Source organism: Fukomys damarensis, unplaced genomic scaffold (assembly GCF_012274545.1).
Source record: "Fukomys damarensis isolate Sample0158 unplaced genomic scaffold, DMR_v1.0_HiC HiC_scaffold_8, whole genome shotgun sequence".
NCBI classification, from domain to species: Eukaryota; Metazoa; Chordata; class Mammalia; order Rodentia; family Bathyergidae; genus Fukomys; species Fukomys damarensis.
Genome location: NW_022900920.1, coordinates 18,330,381 through 18,356,044, shown reverse-complemented (window position 1 = coordinate 18,356,044; position 25,664 = coordinate 18,330,381). Strand labels below are relative to the sequence as shown.

At 48.6% G+C, this 25,664-nt stretch overlaps 1 protein-coding gene across 2 annotated transcripts in view; it reads left to right on the top strand.

Moving 5' to 3' along the window:
• The window catches only part of Grk5 (G protein-coupled receptor kinase 5), a 64,058-nt gene that overhangs the window by 18,878 nt on the left and 19,516 nt on the right, over positions 1 to 25,664 (top strand). For both annotated transcript variants that reach the window (XM_010634522.3, XM_010634521.3), the window contains exons 4-5: positions 20,030 to 20,130; positions 21,958 to 22,050. In XM_010634522.3, coding sequence (XP_010632824.1) covers positions 20,030 to 20,130; positions 21,958 to 22,050 — 194 coding nt within the window. The remainder of the gene's footprint in view (positions 1 to 20,029; positions 20,131 to 21,957; positions 22,051 to 25,664) is intronic.

Here is a 25,664-nt window from a genome sequence, read left to right as displayed (position 1 = left end):
TTGCTGAGACAAAATACCTGACACCCAAAGTTAGAGGGAAAGGGGTTTATTCGGTTTACAGTTTGTAGATGTTTCAGTCCATAAGCAGCTGGCTCCAATGCAGGTATGGCAAACAGGCAATGCAGAGGAGGAACAACATGATGCACAAAAGGCAGCAAAGGCAATAAGAGAATGTTAACAGTGTCCCCCTGCCCCTTTTATTCAGACTACTTAGGGTAGGTGGTACGCCCACCCTTGAGCCAAGCATTGCATCATGAATCAATTCTAGCTTCACACACTATCGATTAAGCCTATGGCCACATGAGGCTTTGCGGGGACATCTAGAACCAAACTATAACAAATGTCATTTGTATTTTTAGGGTAATGCTTCTGTGTGGAAGAGTAAAGGAGGGAGGGGAAAAGAGGAGACAAGAGAGTGTCTTGGGACACTCAGCATAAGGCAAGGGTCATTCTATTGGTGCTTTGGGAAATCACCTCCACCATCCACAGAGGTAGGGATATTAGCTCATTAACAGAGATGACAGCATCTGCTCTCTGTGTCCCCCACTGTGGCACCATGCTGGAGGCCCTGCACTCAATCTATATGAGTTAGTTCTAATGAAACAGTAAGGGAAGCCCTGTTACTCTCCACTCATGAGCCGCTTGCCTTTCCTGCCTTACGTGGCTAGCTCTTGTCCCATATATCTGATATTGTGTACTTGCTGAAAGTCAGGTTGGAAAGCCCCTGCTTGCACTAGATGCTTATGCCTGGTGCCTCATTCTTCCTCCCTGTAGGAGAGTGCCCTTTAAAGTGTTGCTCCAGGATCCCAGCCCTTGATGCAGTTCATTCCCTGGTACTGCCCCAAATGTTAGGGCAGTTGCCCACCCACAACCAGCTTGGCTTTGGGTATCAGTACAGGACACCTGCCAAAGGTGGGCTTTGGGGCAGACTGAAAACTATTAGAGATGCAAGGAGAGAGAGTGGAGTGAGAAGAAAGTGAGCCTTTGGGCCAAAGAGACTTGAGTTCAAAGCCAGGTGTGACCTCTTAGTGGCAGGGTCTTAGGAAAATTACCAAGCCTCTTAGTGTCTCAGATTCCTCATCTGGAAGATAGATGAAGTATCATCTGTGACAAGGATCACAGACATAGCCAGTGGCTGTCTTCTGCCTGTTCCCTTCCCTCCTCTAAGCTTTCAAAATCAAGGCCGAGAGAGCAAATTATTTAGACGTGGAACTCCTAGCTGTGGAGTCATGAAAGGAAGGAGGGATCTGGAAGGCCCCCCACTACAGAGGCCTCCACAGAAAGGCTGGGCTCATTAAAAGGCAGTGTATTAGTCAGGATAATTAATATGAGCTTCCACAGCAAACAAACCCCTAAATCTCAGGGGCTTCATACAACAAACATTTCTTTCTCATGCACAATCCAATTGGGTCACAATCCTCCTGGGTACTTCTCCATGGGTGCTTCAGAGGTCCTGCTTTTGTGGCCTTACCGTCTTGAATATGTTATCTCCAGGCCACCACCAAAGGGGAAGGAAAGGATGAAGGAAGCACATGAGCTTTTAACCTGCCTTGACCTGGAGACTTCCCCTTGAAGTCATAGGTCGGGGGAAGGCTGGGAGAGAGTAGAAAAGCATCCGGAAGATTGGGTGAACACACCAGTAAAGCTTTCTCCCAGAGTTCTCCCCCCTCAACTGTTAAACTATAAGTGTTGTCTGTGTAGCAGGCTCAGCTCAGGTGAGATAGCGTGAGCACAGCTGATCAGACAGCTGTTCTCGAGGTTGTTGGCTCAGATGAGCTCACTGGAGAGCCCCTCAGTCAATCAGACAAGTATTTTGAGCTCTGTGCTGATCTGGACCTGCAGATCAGTGTGATGGGGAGGGGGAAGGGAGGGAGGGTCACTCTGAGCTGGTTTATTCTGTGTCACTGATTTACTCTGTGTCTCCAGATCTATATTGGACATTTCATATATGTGGAATATTGTACAGTATGTGGCCTTTGGTATCTGACTTTTTTTTTTTTTTTTTTTTTTTTTTTTTTTGTGGTGCTGGGGATCAAACTCAGGACCTTGTGCTTGTGAGGCAGGTGCTGGAACTACTGAGCTAAATTCCCAGCCCAGTGTCTGACTTCTTTAACAAGTGTTTTGAAAGTTTATCCATCTTGCCCATTTTTAAAATTGACATGTTTGTCTTTTTAATGTTGAGTTGCAAGAGTTCTTTATATGATCTGGATGCCAGTGTCTTCTCAAATATAAGATTTGCAAATATTTTCTCCATTTGTGGTTATCTTTTCAGTTACTTGATGGTGTTCTTTGAAACACAAAGGTTTTTAATTGTGAAATTCAGACTTCATTTTTATTTCTTGGTTTTAGATTGTTTTTTTGCTTTGTCTTTTGTTTGCGTACACAGGCCTGGAGAGCAGGGCATGTATGGGATAGAACAAAGAAATCCTAGTGCACAGTCCCCATGGACCATTCTTCCTTGGAAAACCAAAGCCCTGTGGCCTGTAAGGAGGTCAGGGCCAGGACTTCGTGAGCATCCCAACCTTACCCTGTTGGCATGGCAACGCTCTCCAGCCTTTGAGCCCCCCCAAGGTCAGCTGCTATAAGGGCCTGTATAGTGTCTTCCTGGACAGGAGTGCAGACAGTTGGGTTGGGGAAGGCTTGTGATATGGATGGCACCTGTCCTGGTGCTCCCCTGGGATGCTGGGAATGCCCAGCACAGGCAGCTCTTGTAATCTCTTGCCAAGATCTCTTCTACAGTCAGGACGTTGTTCCTTGGGTCCACCATAGACACAGGGCTGTCTTCTCATTTCTATAAACAATGACAAGGTGAGGTGGGGAAGTTTGTTCCTGTTAAGGGAGAAAGTATCCATCAGCCCACTTTTCTGTGCAAAAGAAATGTATTCTGAGGGCTTGTTTGGCTCTCTGAAAAACAACAACAAAAACCATTCACCTTTTGAAAACTAAAGAGCTTGAATGAAAAGAAGCAATCACTCCAAGTTCAATCTTTCTCTGCCTCCCCTACCTCCTCCCATGCTCCAGCTCCCTTCAGTGGCACCTCCCCCTCCACAACCAGGCAGCAGCCCCAGAAGTCTTTGCAAATCCAAGCTACTGGGACTCTAGGGCTATCAGTTGGTTTGTCCCCAGGACTGCAGGGAGCCCCAATCTTGCCAGTCTTCCCGGAGCCTCAGTTTCCCCACCTGAGTATGGGGTTGATTAAAAATGGCACTCATTTGGATTTGTGACCTTGAGCCAGTCTCAAAGCACCTTCACAGCTTTTGCTGTATTTATAGATCATGTTTACAGTTATCTACATTAACATTTTTTTAATCAGCTCATGTTTTAAATAAATTTTTTTTTGGTACCGGGGACTGAACTCAGGACCTTGTGCTTTTGAGGCAGGCAGCAAAAACCCCTGGCCCTGATTAAATGATTTGTTTTGTTTTGTTTTGTTTTGTTTTTGTTTTTGAGACAGAGTCTCACTATATAGTAGAGACTGACCTGGAATTCACAATGTAGCCCAGACTGGTTTCGAACTCCCCTGCCTCAGCCTCCCAAGTGCTGGGATTATAGGCATGCGCCACCATGCCCAGCTTTAAATGATTTTTAAAAAGTAACCTTATAATAGAAATATTCCTAAAAATTTAGTATTAATTTATCATACTTAAAAGCACCTGGAAAAATTGGCACAAAGTCCACATAAGATACTCTAAGCCACTTTGCTTATTTGAAAGATTAGTGAGTATCAGAAACTTGGTAACAAGATGGTAGCATTGTACTGACATTTTGTCTTGGTGGTCAGAGGCTTGAAGAGAATACACTTTGCTCTGAGTGATTCAATATTATTTGTGTTCCTAAATTTCCTAATACCTTTCATCATCTTCAGAAGTGCTAACTCTCTGCTTCACAACTATGAACCATTATGGAAAAGCTGGCGTGTTCCTACTGGAACAAAGAGCACTACACTAGGAATAAGGCTCCTTTCTGAGCTCCTTCCTGTGGTTTGTAACCTTGGGGAGGTGGTGTAGAGCCCATCTAATTAGCCAGCCCATGGTGTCCCAGGCAACCAAGGGTGTGAAGCATGGGTTACATGGGCAAACCCCTTCCTTCCAAGTGCCCACCACATTGTCCATGGGGCTTGGGCTCTGGCTGCTGGACCTGGCCTTTTATTTCTGCTGAGCTCTTTGGCCATCATCTCCCAGCACCAGTCAAATCTCCATTCTTTTGTCACTGAATCCAGTAAGCTTGAAGTCTACCTTGGTCTGAGCGAAGATTCCATTTGGGTGACTGGCCAGCTGGGCCATGTTCCTTTCAGTCTTGTGCCCGGCTGGAGCTCCTCAGAGCAGCCCCCTGTAGGTCCCTTTCCTGGTTAGAAAATTGCATGATTCTTAGCTGTTGGTGAAGCTAGCTCTACCTCTGACCTCCTTCTTCTGTGTGTATATAGCATTTCCTGTCCAGAAGTCCTCTCTTTGGAGACAACAGCCACAGGCTTCCTACGGGCACCATTGCTGGTCCCTGTAGTGTCTGGCTTCCTGTGTAGCCTTCCCTATCCATGGGCCTTTGGGCAGAGAAATGATGTCTTATGGGGCTGGGGGGTTTCAGGTGAACTTCTTGAATCTTAGGAGATTCCTGCCGGCATCCTGAAGGCTCATGGAATGAAATCTTCCTCAAAGAAAAATTGAACCCAATTTCAAATTGATGCTGTTTTGGACCTCATGGAACAGGAAGTCATTGTGTGTTCTGGAGACAGAATTGGTTGTGCCCTTGCCTCTCATGTATAACACCTGAAAGAACTGTTTCAGCCCCTAGGGACCAGAGCTCCACTTGTAGGGTACCTGCATATGATGGCATTGGCCCAGAGCAGAGTTGCCTGTGTGTAGCCCACTTGTGAAGAAACATCCCTAATGCTCCAGCAGCTGCTATGGGACCAATGAGCCCTGCGTGCACTCCCTGTGTAAACAGTATGTCATCTCCAGTCACACACTTTGGGCCCACAGGTCATGACCAGGGATTATCAAATTGACAGAGCTCAGCTGGCCCCTTGCTGAACATCCGGGCACATCTCATTTTGTTAATTATCATCTTTTGCTTTTGACGTAAAGGGTCGAGGTCTGGGTTAAGGTCACTGTGTAGTTTCCTTTCCTTCTCATTAAAGCTGCCTGGCTCTCAGGGCCCCTGGTTAAATTCTGCCATTGTTTAAAAATGTCCTCTCTCACTCCTGACCCCTAAGAATTCTTTGTCCTGATTTCTGCACAGCCGCTTGAACAGCAAAGGAAATGTTGGTCTAGGACTTCTGAACTCAGTCTGCTTTCCCCTTTTTGAGGACTATGGCTATTCCTCCAGGGCTCTGTTTCCCCACTTTGCTGACCCAGGGAATGTGCTGGGTCCCAGTGGATGGCCCAGCAGGGCCTGTGAAGGGGCTGGAATGTTGTCTCCACCCTGGCAGCAGCTTTTTCCAAGTGTTTCCTGACCTCATGGCCCCTCACTCAGATACTGGTGCTTATGAACCTGCTATCTGTTTGGGGTCTTCAGAGGCAATTCTGGCATCTGAAAGTTGTCAGAAAAAGTGTCACTTTGGCCATGCTGTGAACTCTGCCAATGCCTTGGTCTTCTTCTTGGCAGACATCCTGATACATTGCCACCAAGAGTCAAAGGATGGACCATCTACCCAAATCTCCAGTCCCTTGGCAAACCTCACCACAGCTCTGAAGCCACTTGTGTCTGATGAGGATGAGGCCACCTCACTGGCTGTCTCTGGGGACTGTCAGGCTGCCCACACTTAGCTACCCACACCTCTCTTGGGCCTTGAACTCCTGCCATTGGCCAAGTGAGTTTGGCCTTGGAGTCCTTGGGCTGGAACTCATGATCTAGGCACAGAATGGACACTTACAGAACCTTTGGCTGATGGACTGACTCAGCCCAGACCGCAGCTGGAGAAGCTTCCGGACTGCTCACAGCAGTGCCCCCTACTTACGAAGAACCTGTATGTGGTGCCTTGGTCTAGATAAGGGCTGGCTATGTGCTTGCAAAGACAACTCCCAGTCGTGGCATTATCTCCAGCTGTCCCCAAGGCTATCACCAAAAAAGTCCTCCACTACTTAGAGGCGAAAGTCACCGGGGTAGTGGATGTGCCTGCACCATAATGGGATTGTGGTCCTTACTTAGGTTGTTATTTTCTATCAGCCATGTGATGCTCCAGAGATCTCTGACTCAGGGTCTTTGGGCTTTTCATCAGGGAGAAAGATAGCAGGTTAGGCACCATCTTCCTAGAGTTTTGGTGGCTGACAGAGGTAGGAGGTGGATTCTGGAATGCCTCTTGGAGTGAATGCTCTGTATGGGAAACGGGAAGATCTAGATCTAGGCGGGGCGGGGGGGCTGAAGAATAAATAACCCAGGAAAGAGAATATTACATAAAAAAGTATATACTGGTACCACAAAAAGAAATCACAAGTTATTGGAGCCTTCACATTTCTGCTCTTGTTCATCTATAATCTCAGTTTATAAGAAATGCTTGTAGAAACACTTCCCCATTTAAACCTGGCTTCCTCTCCCCACCTAGAACACTACATCTCTCGGGACTACAAGCAGAGAGCCCCAAAGCTTAAGATTCCTCTGCTTCATGGTAAATCTACTTCTGATTAAAGACCATGCCCACCTTCGTGGCAAGTGGTGGGCATCACCTCACTTTGAACTTCAAAGAAGCATCTCGAGTTACCAAGGAGGGAGACGTCATTTTTCCAGCTTCCGTCACAAGTATCCTGGCTACCAGCTGCCTGTCCAGCAGGGTCTCTGCCAAGGGGGGCTACAAGAGGCATTTTGCTCAGGCTTTGCAGCCCATCCACTGGGCTGACCACAAGGACACTGTGGTAAGGAGTCTGGGTGTTCCTGTCCAGAGCTGCAGGATATTGACATCAGACCCAGGGTGGCAGGAACTTCACTGGTGAGCATGTGACTGGGCTGATTTATCTTCTGTTCAGTGACCCAGAAAATAAAACCCTCCTTTTTCCTTTGATCTGCTCTTGTTTGGGGCTTGTGGATTGTGTCTCTCCTGCCTGGCCACAGACAGAGAGGAACTGTTCCAGACAGACTCAAGGGTATGCGGCAGTGGCTCTAACACATGGCCCTGAAGGTTTTGATTAAAAAGGTGGAAGAATGGTGCTTTTTCTTTCTGTCAACCAGACCTTAAATCAGCCCCGAAGTGAGGAAACACTCTGTGCAGCTGCTGGTCAACAAACTTCTTCCTTGCCCTTCTTTTTTTTGTTTGTTTGTTTGTCTTTGTTGTTGCCTTGGCCTTCTGGTTGTGATTGTACAAGCATATTTAATTTCAAGCCAGGAGCTGGGGTTAGAACAAGCCCTGCGAGCCCTACCACCTCCTGCTGTCTTCGCCACCCAAATTCTTGGTGGCAAGTAGCAGATTCTTGCCTTCCATTTGCTCAAACGAAGGGGAAGCTATTGGAAATCTGGGGGCTGAAGGCTCTTTGTATATGAAACCATGAGAGACACAGTAGAACCTGGGCATGGGACCCCTGGAACCAGAATGTATTTTCCAAGGGCATCTCTAGGGTCTCCTATACCCTGCACCCCCAAGACTCCAGCCCACAATCTGCCTGAGATCTGTGCACTGATCATTGTGTTCTGAGTATATCCCAGAAAGGAACTCTGGGAAATCCCAGAGAGCAACTCTGATTGGCCTAGCTTGGCCTTGGCAGGGAGTAGAACAGATGACCCTATGAAGGTACCCTTTTTTTTAATACTAGGGATTAAACTCAGGACCTTGTATTTGCGAGGCAGGCAGCAGCACTTCTGAGCTAAATCCCTAGCTTTGAAGGCACTTTGATGGTCAGGAAAAGACTAACTTACTCTTCACACTATGAACATACATGTTGTATGTGTGTGGGTGTGTTTATTCAACAAGAATATTGAGTACGTACTGTGTGCTAAGAACCTTATCAGTTCATTTCAGCAAAGTAGAATGGGAGAGATTACGGGTTTGGGAGCTGGACAAAGCTGGATTTGAATCTCAGGTCCACCATTTACTGATATTCTATCTACAAGCATTTATGAGCTATGTAATGCATCCCAAGCCCACGCTCCATTCTGTGATATGGAAATGAAGCAATGATCTTATTCTTCACCCACCTCCCAGAGGCTTAGTTTCCACATCTGTTATCCTGGAGCAACAAGCCCTGTTCTTCTGGAGAGAGCAACAGAACTACAAACTGGTGTGAAACCCACACTGAGGGCTTAACACATGCCTGGCTGTGCCCGGTGCCAGTGGCTAGGGCCAGCCCCTCTTACCTCCCACAGCTGCCTCTAGCTCTGGCTTCTGCTGGATGCCTGATTTCCACCCATGCCCCTGCCCGCAGCCAGACCTCCCAGAGTTGATGCAGATCTCCTTACGAAGGGCCAAGGGGTGGCTGGGATGCAGTTGGGCTAGTGTCCCTTTCTCATTCCCATCCTGGAGAAGTCCTGGCCCCCAAATAATAGCTGCTTCATACCTGGTCCAGCAGGACATAGCATCCCCCTCATTTAGAAGGAAGGGGACCCCTGAGAACCCCTTTCTTCTAGAGTCTTGTATCTCTTTATTTTTCCTGAAAGCTGAGTCTGCCCATATTGGGAAATTGCAAATAGTTTACAAGGGGAATGTCAGCTGCCCACATATGAAAATATACACATCATTAAGGCTAAGTGCTTGCTGGAGACAGAGGGGACAGTCCTAGGCTGACCTTTTGTCCACTGGAAGAGCCTCAGCTAATGAACCCTTTGGTGGGATGTTTGCATATGTTGAAGTAAAACATATGCTGGACATTAGTTTGTGTGTGTGTGTGTGTGTGTGTGTGTGTGAGAGACACATGACCTCACTATACAAACAGCCTCTGTCAAAACATGCAGAATGTACTCTATCTCTGTATCCAGCCCCATGTGTACTTGCTCTTCAGGGCCAAGCTACCTCAGAAGGAACATTGCATCCCTGGAGGACACCATGCTGCTTAGGGATAAGCGGTCTGGCCAGATTGCTGAGGTTTACGTCTTGTCTTTGCCCTTGGGCTAGCTGAGTGACTTTGGGCAAGTTACCCAACCTTTGAGCTATTTTTACTTCTGTAAAATGGAGTTAATGATGGAATCTACCTTGAGAGGAGTAAACAAAATAACCCAATGTAAAGCTCCCAGACTTGACATGAAGTAAGTAGGCACACAGGGAATGGCAGTGATGATGCCAGTGATCGTACTGATCACTGGGAAGTAGGGCTGGGTAGCAGGGCCTGCTGCTCGGATGATCATCTTGGAGATGGGTGTACTGTATTGGAAGCTGGTCCTGGAGACAGTGGCATTGGGACCTGCCATGGTGGGTAAGGGGCTGCCTTCAGGGGAGGAGCAAAGGCCCAGCAGCTGGAAAGCCAGAGCTCATCAAGGAAATGGCCAGTGCGGGGCGAGCTTTGGGAACAGAGGGCAGAAGGGGGAAGCAAGTCAGGAAGGGGGCTTGGGGCCAGATCTGAGAAGACACTGGACTTGGTCCTGTAGGCAGTAGAGACCATCAGTGCTAGGTGGTTCAGAAAAACTCCCTCGAAGGCCATGGTGTCAAATGCAAGAGCAAGTATTAGGAGAGAGCTGTGAACAGTGAGGTAGGGGTGGGTGGGAGGTATCGCAGGGCTAAGACTGTGGGTGTGTGTGTCCCATCTAGAAATGGGGATAAGCTGCTTTGGAGCGGGGGCTGATGAGGGCAAAGCTGAGCTCTTCCCAGAGGGCTAGCCCAGAGCTCAGGCTCAGACCACTCTAAAAGGCCAGTCCTACCTCCTCCATGGGCCAGCAGTGGGGCGCAGTGGAGTCCCGTCTCCCATTGTCCATCTGTGCCTGGATGAGTTGAAGGGGTAAACCCCAAGGGGCCCTTCCCTGGAGACTCTCTGATTGCTCCTTCCCACTGTCTTGGGTCCCGAACCTTTGAACAAGTATGGACATGTGTTTCTAGACGGCTCCGAGGATGACACAGGAGTGGAGAATTACTGTCGCCCACTGGGGAGGTGTGTGCCAGGAGAGGGCCTTTCCATCACCCTCCAACCTGGGGTGCCTTCAGGGACACCTGCGAGTACAACTGATCTCATTTACACTCTGACCTCTTGAAATGAAAGACTGATGAGAAAGAACAAGCACCTCAAGACATTGGAGCCGGAAGTGGCGCCTGTCAGTCATTCACTGTGCAGAAGGAGACTGTTCCCAGGAGAGCAGGGCCAGCTCCCAATATGACTGAGGGCCGCAGCCCTTCACAGTGTTCTCGTCAGGCCTGATGACATAGCAGCCTCCCTAGATGAGGGGCAGCCTCCTGCCAGGTAGCGCTCCCTGTCAGCGCTTCTCACGCGTTCTGTTGTCTACACGTCTCACGCTGCTCAGCGTCACCACGCTGCTCCACACTCAACTGCACCTTTCGTTTGCTGTGAGGTCCTTCTCCACCACGTACATTCTCCCTCACCTAAGGTCTAGCTCTAGTCTCACTCCCTGGGGCCCCCTCCACTTGCACACACACACACACACACACACACACACACACACACACACACACACGCAAGCAGTTACTGCAAGACCTGCCTCTCAGGCCTGAGAGCGCTCCCTCAGAAGCTATTTCAGGTGTGCCCTGAGGCCTCCACTCCACGGCAGGCTGGTGTCCCTGTGGGGTGTCTCCTTGTGGGGACTCCACAGCACTGCCTTGGGGACTGATTGCTCACTGGCCTTGGCTGAATGGCCCCTGTTGACCTGGGGCTGGGCTGCCCGCTGCCCTTGGGTTTGGATCCCTCTCTCTGTAAGGTCACCAAGGGCGAGCTTTTGAGGGTCATGGGGAGGCCTTGAGAGGGGTGGATGATTGCACTTCCTTCCTGTTTTGTGCACTGAGTAAAGCTGGATAGCTCCATGCCTAGTCCAGGCCCACACTGCCCTCCTCAGCCTGCCTCCGTGCCCCAAATTTCCTGGGGTGTTCCTATGCTGTTCCTATTCTGGGTTAGGCATAGAAGTGTTTGAGCAGCTGCAATCAGGACTCAGGAATGTGAAGCACCAGGCAGGTGCATATCCAGGGGCGCTGGCATAGTAGGAGGTTACCATCCCACGCATATGTAGTCTCGGCCAGTCACCCCAAACCAACTGTATCGTCACTGTAAGCCCGTTGCTACACAAGCACAGCTTCAGCCCAGAGCTCAACTCTTCAACCCAAACAGCCTGCGACCCCACACAGTGGTGTCTGTAGAAAATCTGAGACCCTCGTTGCACAAATCATTACTGACCATCAACGCCAACCCTGAGCATTGCAGAGGCTCCACTCTAAAGGAGTAGGAGACAGGGAGGTCTGGTCTAGCTGGCGTGCTAAGTTTAGGGTCACTGGCAGTAGAGGATGTGTGAGACAACAAAAGGGAAGAGAGGGGCCTGGAGATGAGGGAAGGTACAAAGCCGCCGTGATCACAGGTCGTCTGCAGTCGGCTATTCTCTGCATGGCCGTCCCCAGGGAAACACCCTTGCCGCTGCATTTCTTGCTGCCTGGCAGGATAGGTCTTGTCCACAGATGTCATGAAGAGACTCAGATCTCCAGAATGGGTGTCATAAGCACCAGGAAGAGCAGAATCCGGGTGAAAGGGGGGCAGCAAGAGGGAACAGGTCGTCAGGAATTCCCAGGGGAGAGTCATGGACCTACACCCAGTCTTTCTGTTTGCTGCATCCCCGGCAGCCTTGACCCCCATCTAAGTGAGGCCCCAGCTACCTCTGGGGCAGGAGATAGATTCAAGGTCAATTGCTCATCCCGAGTGGGAGAGGCAATAGCTCTTTCCTGTTGGGGTGAGGTGGCTTTTACCCAGAAGCACAGCCTCACGGAGAGCAGGTAAGGTGCACCCAAGCTTTAATGCCACACTGCTCCTCTCTAGTGTCAGTTGGGGAGAGAGTGGGAGGGTTCTTAGCCAAAGAAGGGAGCACAGTAGAGATTGTTAGAGGTCCAGGTGACTGCAGAAGTGGCATGGGTGGTCCCAGCAGCCTCCAGTCTCCCAAGGCAGCCAAGTCCTTTCTGGTCTGGCCAAAGGGGAGAGCTCTGGTCAGTGTCCCTGAGGCATGTTTTGCTATCTTACGCTGTTCCATCCCTAAGAACAGCTGAGTGTCATCTTGACTGACATCAGAGTGACTCTGTGGCTAGGCCACACAGACTGCTCAGCTTCCGCTACCCAAGACCATCAAGTTCTCAGCCGTTCATGATTGGGCACTTTGATCAGAAAGCCCCTGTCCCCAGTCCTTCCTGTGGCCCTTGGTAGCTGCGACACCAAGTGCGCATTGAATACTTTGCAAAGGAATGTGGAAACTCAAATTCACACTGCTTTGTGAGGTCAAGGCATTTCAGCTAGAGCAGGTAAACATCTAGTGACCAAAGGAAGAAGGTGTCACTTCAAAGCACTCCTGGCTGATGGAGTCCCAAGCCCCTGAGAAAATTTTACCAAAGACCACCACCAAGACCTTTGCCTGGCCTCCTTCCCTCCTGCAGACATGTAAGAGCTTGAGGCCCTCACCCTTCCATGTTTGCTTGCTGAGAAATTAGAGGGACATCTGTGACTTGGAGGAGCATCTCCCCTCACTTTCTTCCCTGCCCTTACCCTCAGCTTCAGCCTAGAGGACAGTCCACGACATTTGCACAACTGGCACTCCCAGTATCCGAAGGCCTCAGTACCATGAGGATATTGTATCAGGCTGCTTGAACACCTGGCTGAGGGTGTGGCAAGGATAAAAAATAATACATGTAGGGCCGTGAGCTCAGTGGTTCTGCCGCCTGCCCTGCAAGTGCAAGGTCTTGAGTTCAATCCACAGTACAAAAAAATAAAATAAAATAAAATAATAATAATAATAATAATACATGAGACAAGATTTTCATAACCTGGTGGGGGACCTGATCTTGACTCTTCCAAGACTGACCACAAGGCCCACACGTGTCAGTATTTATTAATTATACAGTATAGCAGAGGGCATACAGGCAGACATAGGGAACAGCGGGACTAAGGCCCTGGTGACACCAGGCTTGTAAAACAGGAGGAACGCTGCATTCCTGCAAAGGACAGGTTGTAATGGACAAGTAGCCCGTGTTATCTTTAGCTACCATTCGATCTAGGAGGAAGGCTGTTCGAGAGTTGTAAATCCTCAGCTGCAGTGTCTTCTTGCTTTCAGAGACGGCACAGTATTGCTGACCAGTGAGGTCACAGTTGTGACCGTTGCATAAGGGAGTTCATTTCCATTTGCCAACCCAAGGCTCATCTAGCAAGTCACAGAGGCCTAGGACAGACTCATAATTTTAATCGATAGCTGATTTATAAGCCAATTCAGTAATAATATTCTATAGCCTGCCCCGTGGGGTTTCAAGCTGGTCTCCTGTACATTGTTTTTGTCCAGAGCCCACCTGGCCAGAAGGATTGGCCTCCTGGAAGGGATCTGGAACTGCAGAGAATTCTGTCTTCAGAGAGCCTGGGATGGGGTGCAGGTGCTAAGCTCAGAGCTTTCTGAGCTGCTAGAGGCCTCTTCTGCAGGTTCCTGGGGGCTTTCTTTTAAAAAAAAATTTTTTTTTTAAATTTTATTGAGTGTATTGGTACATTTTAGGGATACAGTACAGTTACATTCATTGTTGGGATCATGTACCTAAAAAAATTTTTTATTAATACATATTTGCCATATATAATGATCACATTCATCACAGGGAATTTGTATCTCTACCTAATATGTCTTTTTTAAAATTTTTATTTATTTGTTTGTGGTACTAGAAATCGAACTGCGGTCCTTGTGAGGTGGGCACTGGAACCACTGAGCTAAATCCCTGCCCTAGTACCTAATAGGTCTTTTTTTGTTTGTTTGTTTGTTTGAGGCTGGGTCTCACTGTGTAGTTGAGACTGACCTGGAACTCACTATATAGCCCAGGCTGGTCTCGAACTCACAGCGATCCTCCTGCCTCAGCCTCCCGAGTGGTGGGATTACAGGTGTGCGCCACCACACCTGGCTCCTCATCTGTCTTAATTCTTCCTTTTTTCCCACTTCCTTTCTCTCCCTTAACTTTTTTCTCTCCTCATTTACAAACTTTGTTTCAGTTTTCCCTTTCCGTTATCTGTCTGTTAATCCTTTGTTTTCTTCCTTCCCTTTGTTCTCCCCCTCCCTTGTTCCCCCACCCATGTTCTTCCTACTTCCTGGTATCTGTCCTCCATTTTGCTCTTGTTTATTTACATTTTGGGTTTCTCACTTAAAAGAAACAATGTGATATTTAAACGTGTGTATGGTTTCACTTAACATTATGGTCTGAAGCTGCACCCATTTACCTGAAAATGACTCAAGTTTACCCTTTCTGGCCGAGTACTACTCCACTGCATATAGATACATTTTCTTTATCCATTCATGGGTGATGGGCATATGGGCTGTTTCCAGGACTTAGCTGTTACAAATTGTGCTGCTATAAATGTGCATATGCATACATCACTGTAGCATGATGCTTTCAACTCCTTCGGGAAGATACCTATGAGGGGGTCAAATGGAACCTCTAGTTTTAGTTTTTTGAGGAATCTCCATACTGATTTCCACAGTGGTTGCTGCAGACCACACTCCCACCCACAGTGGAGAAGGGCTGCTTTTTCCCCCACAGCCTCGCCCGCATTTATTATGGTTTGAATTCTTGATGACAGCCATTCTTCCTGAGTGAGATGAAATCTTGGTGTTGTTTTAATTTGAATTTCTCGAATGACCAATGATGTTGAACATTTTTTCATATATTTATTTGCCACTTGTATCTCTTCATCTGAAAAGTGTCTCTTCATTTCAGAGGCCCATTTTTGGATTGGGTATTTCAATTTGTTTAGTTCTTTATGTATTTTAGATGTTAGTCTTTTGTCTGAAGAGTAGCTGGTTAATTTTTTCCCTTTCTGTGGGTTGTCTCTTCATCTGTTGGTGGTTTCTATCACTGTGCAAAAGCTTTTTAATGTGGTGTGATCCCTGTTACTGATTCTTTGTAGTATTTCTTGTGTGACCAAGGTTTTGTTCATAGCATCTCTGCCTACTTCTATGTCTTTGAGAATTTTACTCATTCTATCTTCCAACGGATTAAGTGTTTCTGTTTTAATATTTAAATCTTTGATCCATTTTGATTTTAGTTTAAGTGCCTGGTGAGAGATATGGGTCTAGGTTTTATCTTCAGCATGTGGAAAGCCAGTTTCCCAGCACCATTTGTTAGAGGCTTTTTCTTCCAGTGAAGGTATTTGGTCCCTTTGTCAAAGATAGGTGCCTCAGTGTGCTTGGAGTTGTTTCTGTATCCCCTGTTCTGTTCCACTGACTTTCAGATCTGTTTCTTTACCAGTACCATGCTGTTTTTATCATGATAGCTTTGTAGTATTCAAACCAGGCATTGTGATGCCCCCTGCCTTGCCCTTGCTGCCCAGACTTGGTTTGCTATTCTACAGTGGACCCTTGAGTTACAACTGGCCTGACATACAAACGAACAACTGGGGTCATGACCAGAAGTTTAGTTATAACTTACAACCAAGTTAATTAGAGTTATGACCCAAATGCCAGCCATTGGCACTTCCAGATGGTCTTAGATACAGATGTAACCCTTAAAGAGTTCTGGGTGGAACTTTACAACATCCTTTCCTGTGTGGGATCCATTGAGAAATCCTGGGCCAACGTTACCCTAAGGACCCTGACGTCTGCCTGTATACAGGAGAGAGACTTTAAAGTCTGTGTAGAGGAGCCTGGGCCTTAGGTTGACCAACCTGAGTTACAACTAGGCTTCAGGAATGAAATGAGTTCTTAAGTCAAGAAGGATTCACTGTCTTATGGTTCCATATGAATTTTGGGATTGTTTCCTCTAGTTCTGTGAGGTGTGCTGTTGGTATTTTGATTGGGATTGCATTAAATCTGTATAACAGTTTTGGAGCCATGGCCATTTTCACTGCATTCATTCTGCCTTTCCAAGAACAGGGTTTTTCTTTTCCATGTCTGATCTCTTCTTTGATCTTCTTTTTCAGAGTACTATAGTTTTCAATGTAGAGGCCTTTCACTTCCTTTGTTAGATTTCTAGGTATTACATTTTTCTTGATGCTATTGTAAAAGGTGCTTCCCTAATTTTCCTCTCGGTGAGTTTGTTATTTTTGTACAGGAATGCTATTGATTTTTGAGTGTTGAATTTGATTTTTGCTATGACACCAAATTTGGTTATTAATTCTGGGAGTCTTTGGGGGTCTTATCAGAAAATAATGACAATTGTAACTTCTTCTTTTACTATCCATATTTCTTTTATCTCTTTCTCTTGTCTGATTGCTCTGGCTAACATTTCCGGAACTATATTTAACAGGAGTAGTGATAGTAGGCATCCTTGTCTTGTTCCTGATTTTAGAATGCAAGCTTTCAATTTTTGTCCGTTTAGTATGATGTTGGCTGTTGGTTTATCATAGATGGCTTTTAGCAGATTGATTTTGTTTGTTTTTTGAGACAGGGTCTCACTGTGCAATTCTGACCTGCTTTGAACTATATAGTCCAGGCTGACCGACCTGGAGCTCACAATTATCCTCCTGCCTCAGCCTCCCAAGTGCTGGTGTTACAGGCGTGCACCACCACACTCAACTATCAGATTTAGATAAAGACCTTCTAAGGGGCTGGGGATTTAGCTTAGTGGAGTCACTGTCTGCCTCGCAAGTGCAAGGTCCCAAGTTCAATCCACAGTATCAAAATAAAAAAGACCTTCTATTCCAATTTTCTTTAGGATTTTTATCGTTTGTCAATTGCTTTTTCTGCATCGGCTGAGATTGTGGTTTTGGTCCTTCCTTCTGTTAATGTGGTGTGTTCCATTTATTGATTTTTGTGTGCTGCACTCTCCTGAGGGCCTTCTTTACAACTCTGTCACTCTCCCTTTGCAATGACTTCTCTGAGTGTTGGGGGGGGCAGACACCTTCCATTTCCATGGGTTCACATAGTAACTGTCCAACTGGAATGCTCTTCAAGCAGCTGCTCACCTTGTACCCTATTGGTGGCTTTGAGTTTCTGTTCCAGACACACTGGCCAATAACTTCTCCTTCTTCTTGGCAAAGTTGTCACTCACTGGAGTCACTTGAAAGAGTTGGTTGGAATCACTTAATCTCTTCACATTGGGCCAAAGGCTGCGTTTAAAGCAGTGGTCATTTATCCAAAAAGTGTTATCTGTTCCTCAACTCTCCTGCAAGTGCTTTGCCTGTGGGCAGTCAGCCCCAAGAATGAGAATGGTCTAGTCCACCCCAGACCCTGGACAGCCACGCTGCCTGCTGAGAAGGGAGTTCGATTGGCTGTCTTCACTTGCAGTGGCAGGCCCGTGACAGCTAGGAGATCTGAGGCCAGGTTCTGCTTTGTCTCTGACTCATCCTTTCACAGATTGCCCCAGCCCATCATGGTCTCTCTGTCCTGTTTGCCCTGTGTCTTGCCCTGAGCTGTGCACCTGCCTCTGCTGGCCTCATAGGACCTCATAGTGCCTGATCTTCACACTAGATCTATAGAGCCCTAAGGACTAAGGTCACACCTCAGGAGCCTGCTGGGAGATGAGGTGTGATGGGAAAGCTCACCACCTCCCACCAAGTCATACTCAAGGGCCAGCCAACTTGGGTTCAGATCGCTACTGTTGCTTCTTGACTGGGAAATTTTGGGCAAATTGCTTGAGTTTTCTTTAGATTATGAGACTGACACACTGCCTACTGCGCCAGAGAGGCAGGTAACCTTTCTGAATTTCAGTTTCGTCATCTACAGAATGGGCGTCATTTTAATACGTAGATTAAGTAAGGTGTCTTCATGCATATAGAACCACGCAATATGTGTAGACCGTTGTGGTAACAATAAGTCACCCTTATTGTTTTAAATATTGGGTCTATAGATTAATTTCATTTGGAAAACGAGGAAAATTTGCTGAAAGAAAGAAAGAGAAAGCCATTGAGTTCTGAGCCATTTTATATATTGCCATACATAGCTGAGGTGTGGGGTCTTTTCTGTTAGGACACTGTCTACATATTGGCTTCACCTTTTAATCTCCCCCTGTGCCCTGTGCCAGCCCCCAGCTGGGCCTACCATGGGTAGAATGGGTCCCCCTGGGTGAAAATGAAGGCAGAATACTGGCAAAATTCTGTGCATCCAAGTGCACACAAGTGGACAGCTCAGGACCCTCTTCTTCCAGTCAACAAAATGTTTCCAGTTCCTCCCCGCTGCCCACTCCCAGCATTTCTGTTCATCTTTGTTGACCTGCATAGGCTACAAGGTGACATCCAGGCACAACACTCCACTATCCAGCCTGTTAACAAATATACAGTGAGCACCTGTCTCGGCCAGGTGCTGGGCCCTACTAACTGAGGTTCCCTCATCCGTGAGCTCTCTTCTTCCTGCAGCAGATGTGCCCATGGCCAGTGATTTGTCCTCGTATCTGATTTCTCTGAAGTAGCCTGGAATTACTGATTTCCAAGAGACTGAACTTCCACAATCCCCCCAAATATTCCCAAGTCTTAGGAGTAAAAATCACCAGCCACCATTCTCAGATCTCAAAGGAGCCTTACGGTGTCCCGGGAGCAGCTCCCTCCTGTTGCAGATGAGGAGAGCAAGAGGTCAGACTGAGATGGTGCTCCTGACTCTGGCTCTGGGCTCCTGCGGCAACGCTGAGCCTCTGTCCTGTAGATCAAGGTTCTTAGTTGTGGGGAGGGAGGGATGGTCCAGGACAGGCTGGAGAAAGGTGAGAGGGGGCTGCCACCACCAGGATAGCCTGTAATAAGCTGGCAGGGGGACATGCTCAGCAGTGCTTGGTGTCAGGGGCTTTGCACTGATACCAAGCTGCCGCCACCAGGGCCTGGGGAAGGAGATGCCAAGGCAGGTGTGAACCCACAGAGAGGCGAAGCTGGGTCTGGGAAAGAAGGGAGGGCTTTGGGTATTCAGAACCAAGGGGAATGGAAAATGAGCCATGGATTTCATTCAGCAGGGACGGACCAGCTGCTGCCAGACTCCCCTACCACCCCCAGCCCAATCCCCCGCAGGCACTGCCTAGCAGACTAAGCAGAGTAATCAAGCCTGCAGTCACATCTCAGTAGCTGGAAGAGAAAGCAAGCGTTTCAGATCTCAGCATCCTTTGAGGAGAAAGATGTGTTTATGTGCTGTCTTTCTGAGCTGGCTCCCAGCAATTTTCTCAGTTTTCCCTGTAATTTATTAAAAACCCCCCTTGAAGCTCAGCTGGTGAGTCAGGTCCTGCGAATGGCTGTGGAGGATGAATGGCCGGGAGGGGACTGGTGGGTGAGACCACTGTTGCTCCCAGTAGGATTTTAAAACTCTCAGAACTTCCTTTTCAAACTTGAAATAAAGTACAGTACTATGGCCGGAAGTTCAAAATCTAGAAAGAATGAGATGTGACCATGGTGACATTTATTTCACCACTTACATGGCAGGATCTGGGACAGTGCTCAGCCTGAACATTTCATTGATTCTTCTGGGAGAAAATAGTGTTCCTTATCATCTTTCTGAGAACAGTGAATCTGAGCAATTCAGATGAGGTCCTACAGCCACAGGTAGCAGATCTGCAATTCAAACCCAGGTGTGCCAGCTCCAGTACTGTACGCTGTGGCCCTGAGTTTCCTCCCACCCACCCTCCTCCTGAGCCTTCCCGCCCACTCGCACTTTCCCCATTGCAGACCCTCTCACCTGAGCCCCGGGCCTGGGATGGACTGAGTTCACCTTCACTTTTGTACTTTGTGTGATTAAAGGGTGTCCCCATGCACTCACTGATGGGCCATAGCTCCTTACAACTGGGAGCACATGCACACTTTGTCGCTTCTCACCACAGGGGGCTCAGAAGAGCCACATGACCTCTGTGATGTCACACCGTTTGTAAGTGGCCGAGCCTGAGATCTCCCCCTGAATCTGAGCTCTGTGTCTTCCCACCCAGCCACCTCCACATACTGCTGGACATTGTCCACATGGCCAGGCAGACTGTGCACCCTCACCCCTAGTCTGACATATATGGGCTCCCAACCACCCTACTCCTCTGTAACCTTCTCCCTCTCTTTCTTCCTTCCAGTCCCGGGTATTCATCACTCAAGTCAGCCGAGACCTGGTGTCCCAGACAGAGGCGAAGCTCCTGCAGAGACCCTGTAAAGAGCTGTTTTCTGCCTGTGTACAGTAAGTTCTGTGCCAACCTGGCCAACCTGGGCTGGGGTGATCAGGCTGACCGGGGAGAGGCTGCTCCTGTCCCTCCTCTGGCTGTGTGGCTCTGGGAAGGCCTTCAGTGCCTGAAGGCTCCAGCCGAGCCACCCAGTTATTTGTGTATAGTAGTCTCCCATATCCATGGTTTTGCTTCCCACAGACTTAGTTACATATGCTCAAATGTGGTTTGAAAATATTAAATGGGAAATTCCAGGAAAGAGTTTTGAATTACTTTATTACAGTATATTGTTATAGTTGTTTTTATTATTAGTTATTGTTACTGTGCCTTATTTATAAGTAAACTTTATCATAGGTTTCTACGTAGAGGGAAAACTTACCATATAAGGTTTGTCACTGTCCACTGTTTCAGCATCTAGTGGGAGCTGGAACTTCCTCCACAGACGAGTGGACCACTGTACTTCTCCCAAAGGGAAAAGATAATGCAGTGCCACATCCTACTTCAGAGGTTGTTCAGAACAGTTGGCTCTCCGAGCTATTGGGACAGAGGAGTATACAAAAACTTGCCCCTGCCTGGATGGCCTTGAAATCCCTCCTAGGCTTTCAGACCCCCACCTCTGGCAGTGACAACCAGGTGGCACTGTGGCTGGGGGGCCATAGGCTGCCTGCTCAGCAGCGCTGGATCTTATCAGCAGGCCCCACATCCACCCTAGGGGAGGGTGAGCCAAGTTGGCACCAACTAAGCCCACTCCGCCCTGACTCACAGGCCACTGCCCGTGAGCTGAGACTTGCAGGTACACCCGCACACACCCACCAGGGCCCCGTCCGGAGCCAGCTCACCTCACATGGCTGGGTGAGTCTGACCCTTCTGTGTGCCCTAATTCAGTATTGCAGACATTGAGTACCTCCTGTGTACCAGGCTCTGCTGGCTCTGACAGATACCAAGGTGAGCAGGAAGGCAGTCCTGGCTTTCATGAAGCTTACACAACAAAAGCAGCGACTGCATGGGCAGATGGAGGAGCTGGGAGGGCTGCAATGAGAGCTGATCTTTGGGGAAGGCTGTGTTGGGCCCAGCTCTGCATTAGGTGCTGTGGAGAGATGAGCAGCAGTAGTCAGTATCCTAGCTGGTGACCTTGACTCCCTCACTGGCCTACTTTTAGGTTTGGTAGGACACCGCCTCTGGTGGTCCCCATCCTGTCATTGTCCCTTCCCTTCCCTTCAAGTCCAAAGAGCCTGCGGTAGATAGCCACTGTGAAAAGGGGCCCTTTGAAATTTGCCAGGCCCTTCCCTGATGGCCTAAGACACAGAGGAGTCCCCATTATCTGGGCACAGCCACCTGGCCCACAACAAGTGCCCAGCAAATGCTGCTGCACATGTGCAAAACTCGTGGTGGTTTTGCTGGTCCAGACCAAACCCAGATCCCTCAGGAGATGTGTCCCCACTTCTCATCCCTACCTCCTCTGAGACCCCATCACCCCCCATACCTCATAAGGCTCCATCTGTGCTCATCTCTGCCCAGGCGTCCTTTCTTCGGAGAGATCTCACCAAGCCCTAATTCGTAACAACATATCTCTGGGATCATTTAATGCTTATGCTTTCCTTTTTGTATCCCCCCATACTCCCTACTGTAGTCAGTGCCCAGAATAATGCCCAACAAAAGCATCCAAGAAATGTCACAGGATCAGCCAGTTTCAGACGACCATCAGCAGGGTGGCAAGGCCTCTGGCCAAATGTGCCACATCTGTTGCAAGACCTTGTTTGTTTATATTCCCAATGGCAGCAGCTCTGCCCACTGGCTTGAAGTTGGGGTTATAGCACACTCATCCTTCTGTCCATCTGAGCTAGGTCTGTCCATGACTACCTGAGGGGAGAGCCGTTCCACAAATACCTGGACAGCATGTATTTTGACCGCTTTCTCCAGTGGAAGTGGTTGGAGAGGTGAGTGTTCCACACCCCACACATGACAGCATCCAAATGGGAGAGGTAGGGGTGCAGGGTTTCACCTCTGGCTTCATATAAAAAGGCAGTTACTTCCCAGAGGTCCAGGATTACAACAGAATTAGCCTTCTCCTGTTAATTAAATTCTAGTAATAATCTGTGCATTTTTAAGTACACATAAATGCAGGTGCACGCACATAGCACCCTGTTCTTGCTTCTTTGGTTCATTGTCTTTGGGGAATCTTTCTCTGCTAGTCAAGTAGAGCTCTTTGAAATAGTTGTGCATCCTTTGTTTAACCTCATGCCTTGTTGATGGTCATTGAGGCTGTTCTCATTTTTTTTGTACAGCCTTCTCTAAATAATGAATAGCTTTATACATAACTCTGTACGTACTTTTGCAAGTACATGCACAGAAATTCCTAGCAGAGAAATTTCTGAGTCAAAAGCCACCTGATTATAAACTAAGGGACTGTGAAGTTGCCCTTCAAAACAACCACTCTCAGTTTCCTCTCCTACCAGTACCTGAGCACCTGTTCTCGCCGGCTTCATCAGCATTGATTTCCTCCTAGGGAGTGAGCTGCAAGGTTTCCTTATTGTTTTGTTTCCATCTTTCTATTAACAGGTGATATTAGGCACCTGCTCATTCCTCGATCTTTTCAAAGTGCTCTCACTGCGTGGCCACCTCCTTGAGAATAATGAGGTAGAGAAGAGACATTGCCTTGTCACCCAGCCAGCCAGTAGTGCATCTGAGGGGGTGACCTGTCCCAGACCTGTCCCCAGCACAGTGCTCAGTCCACCTACAGCGTTGCACAATTTGTAGAACAGAGTGATTCCTGCCCTAAATCAATGCTGTGCTAAGCTGGTAGACAAAGCTGGGGTGGGGGCATCCCCTCACATCCCATGCTCCCTGTCCCGGGAGTTCTGGGACTCAGAGCCTTCCAAGACACTCTATGGTTAGAGAGCAAGGCACCATCCTGCCCCTTCAACTGCTTGTGGCCCAGCACCATTGCCATCTTGGTCGGCTGCAGGCCTGGAGCACCCCCTCACAGCCCATTCTCAGCCCTGCCCTGCATCCATCAGGAGACCCCCCGAAGAGGGAAGCAGCATGCCCGTGTGTGGCCGGGACACGGCTCTCCACTCTAGCAGAGCAGTGACAGTGACCAGAGGGTTGCCTTCTCTGTTGGCCCGATGAGCTCCACTGGCCGCCCTGCACCTGCACATCACAGGAGGGCAGGTCAGCCCAGATACCCTGCGAAGCCACAGAGCCACAGCCCAGGTCTGAGTCCCCACTGCCTCTTTCTGAGGCGGGGCCTCTGCGAGGGGGGCTCACCTCATGGCACCCCAGTTCCCTTTCTGGGGAATGAGGACAATCATGCCTGCCTCGTAGGCTGAGGAAAGAATGAGATGAAGTAAGGCTGGAACAAAGCTGGCGCTGGACAGAAGTTGGCCATTTGGCCTCAGGCTGTCACCCCCTGGCTGTCACCATGGAGCCTGCAATGTCCTGTCTATGTTCGATGGTGAAGGAGTGGCTTGCTGCTGGCTCTGTCTTGGTTCTGAGCACCTCGGCACAGGCCAGTGGGGATGTATTCAGCATGCCTACCCATGCCTGGAAGGCCTGGGCTGTGGAACACACACCCTGACCTGCCCCTGGCCACCAGGGAAGGTGGGACCCCAGACCCACTTCATCATTTAGCAGCCAGGACCTGGCAACACATTTCACCTCTCGAAGCCTAAGTGTTCTCAACTGAGGAGTGGGGACAGAATAGTCCTACGCCCTAAGGCCAGTGTGAGGATGACACGAGCCAGTGCGCAGTGTACAGTGCACGGAGCAGTGGGTGTTGTTACATAAAGACCCCGCGAAGGGCCCCACCCTCCACTCCAAGGGATCTGGGTATTGACAGCTGATGCTCGAGTAGGAGCCTACAAGGAACCTGGGATGGCTACATCGGCCGTCTTGTTACCTCCATTTACTGGAGATGTGAGCCTCAGAGGCGCTGATGGGTGGGCTCTGGCCATACACAAAGGCCTGGCAAAGCCAGAACCTGAACCCAGTGCCCCTCACTCAATCTCTTAACCCACCCAGCTATGACTCTGTAGAATCCTGTGGCCACTGGCTTTCCTTTTACTTGTCTGTACCAAGTGCATGAAATGCGTGTTTCTAATCTATACACTGACTACAGAGAAGCTAAGAGTTCATCCTTTGTAAGGTACTAAGGTTTCGGAGACAGGGCAGGATCCTGGCCTAGCAATGCCCCAAATGACTGACAACACCCCACCTTCCTCCTATTTTTTTTTCCAAACAAGATCATGGCCTGTTAGTACTGTACTGCTGAAATATTAAAGGGATTTTTTTTCCCTTCCAAGGTTAACCAAGAAATTCCTGGGAAATTGTATTACACTCATTTCCCCCTAGCCGAGGAGTTCTGCGGTAATGTCGAGCGACTGTTTGTTCTCCATGTATCGTAAACTGTTAGGCCCCAGATGCCTTCATGTGGTTTCGAGGGCAGCTGTAGGAAAGGCTCCCGGGACCGCATGGCGGGTGCCAGTGTAGGACAGATTTGCTCTCAGGCCTGCAGGAGGGCAGCTCTGCGATGGGGACTGGGCCCCACACCCCTTGAAAACACTAGTGAGTTACAGCACGAGAATTGGAGACGTGGGGGCCCTACAGTTCTCTGGTTTTTTAGAGTTGCCCTAAGAGTGGCCATAGTGTTGAAGATGTGGCTTCCAGTGAAATCCAAACCATCTTCGGGTCCCAGAAGAAGAAGAAGCATTTTGCACAAGATACATTTATTCAAGAGCTATTGGACAGTTTGAGGCATACTGGGCTTTCTTGAACTGATTCAGTTCTTTGGCCCAAGTCAGGCTCCCTTCGGGCCCTGGTCAGGACTCCTGGGAAGAGGAGTGCTCACAAAGAGTCCTGGGGATCCAAGAGCCAACTCTCACATTCTAAGCTGATTGTTTTTAGCCAATCTGGCCAGGGATAAAAAATAAGCTCATCCTAGAGTCCTTGGTTCAACTAGATGGCCTCTTACTTGCTTACTCCTGGAAGTCTGAGCTGTCTGATTAGACATAAGTGGGCTTGGCTAATGAAAATGGTGCGTCAGGAGATATAATGTGATGATTACTTCATGAGTACAGCCATGGACATTCCGGATCTTCTAGCATCCAGGATAGCTGAGGGAAATATAATTAAGGGTTCCAGTGGGGGAATGGTTGGGGACTGATGACCAAAAAGTACCCAGCCCAGAGCTGAAGCTAGCAGATTTTGTCCCTAGGAGCTACAGGTCCTATAGGACAGGAAGTGAGTTCCACTATTGTGCAGGTACAGAGAGGGTATGGTCTCCCTTCATCCTTCGAGGCCTCCTCTGTGGCTCCTTCCCCTTTTCCTGCATCTGGTGTAGCTGAGGCTCATTTTTCAAGTCCCTGCTCCATCCTGCTGACTAAGCCAGGGCTGTTCATTCCCTGGCATTTGAACACCAGCCCCAGAGTAAGCCCTTGAAGGTCAATCTGCAGTGATGATTTTGGGGGATCCTTGGGGCGGTCAGAGACCCTGGGATTGTGCCTCCACAGCTGCTTTCAGAGGTGCCCAGGCCCATTTCTTGTGGATCCTGAAC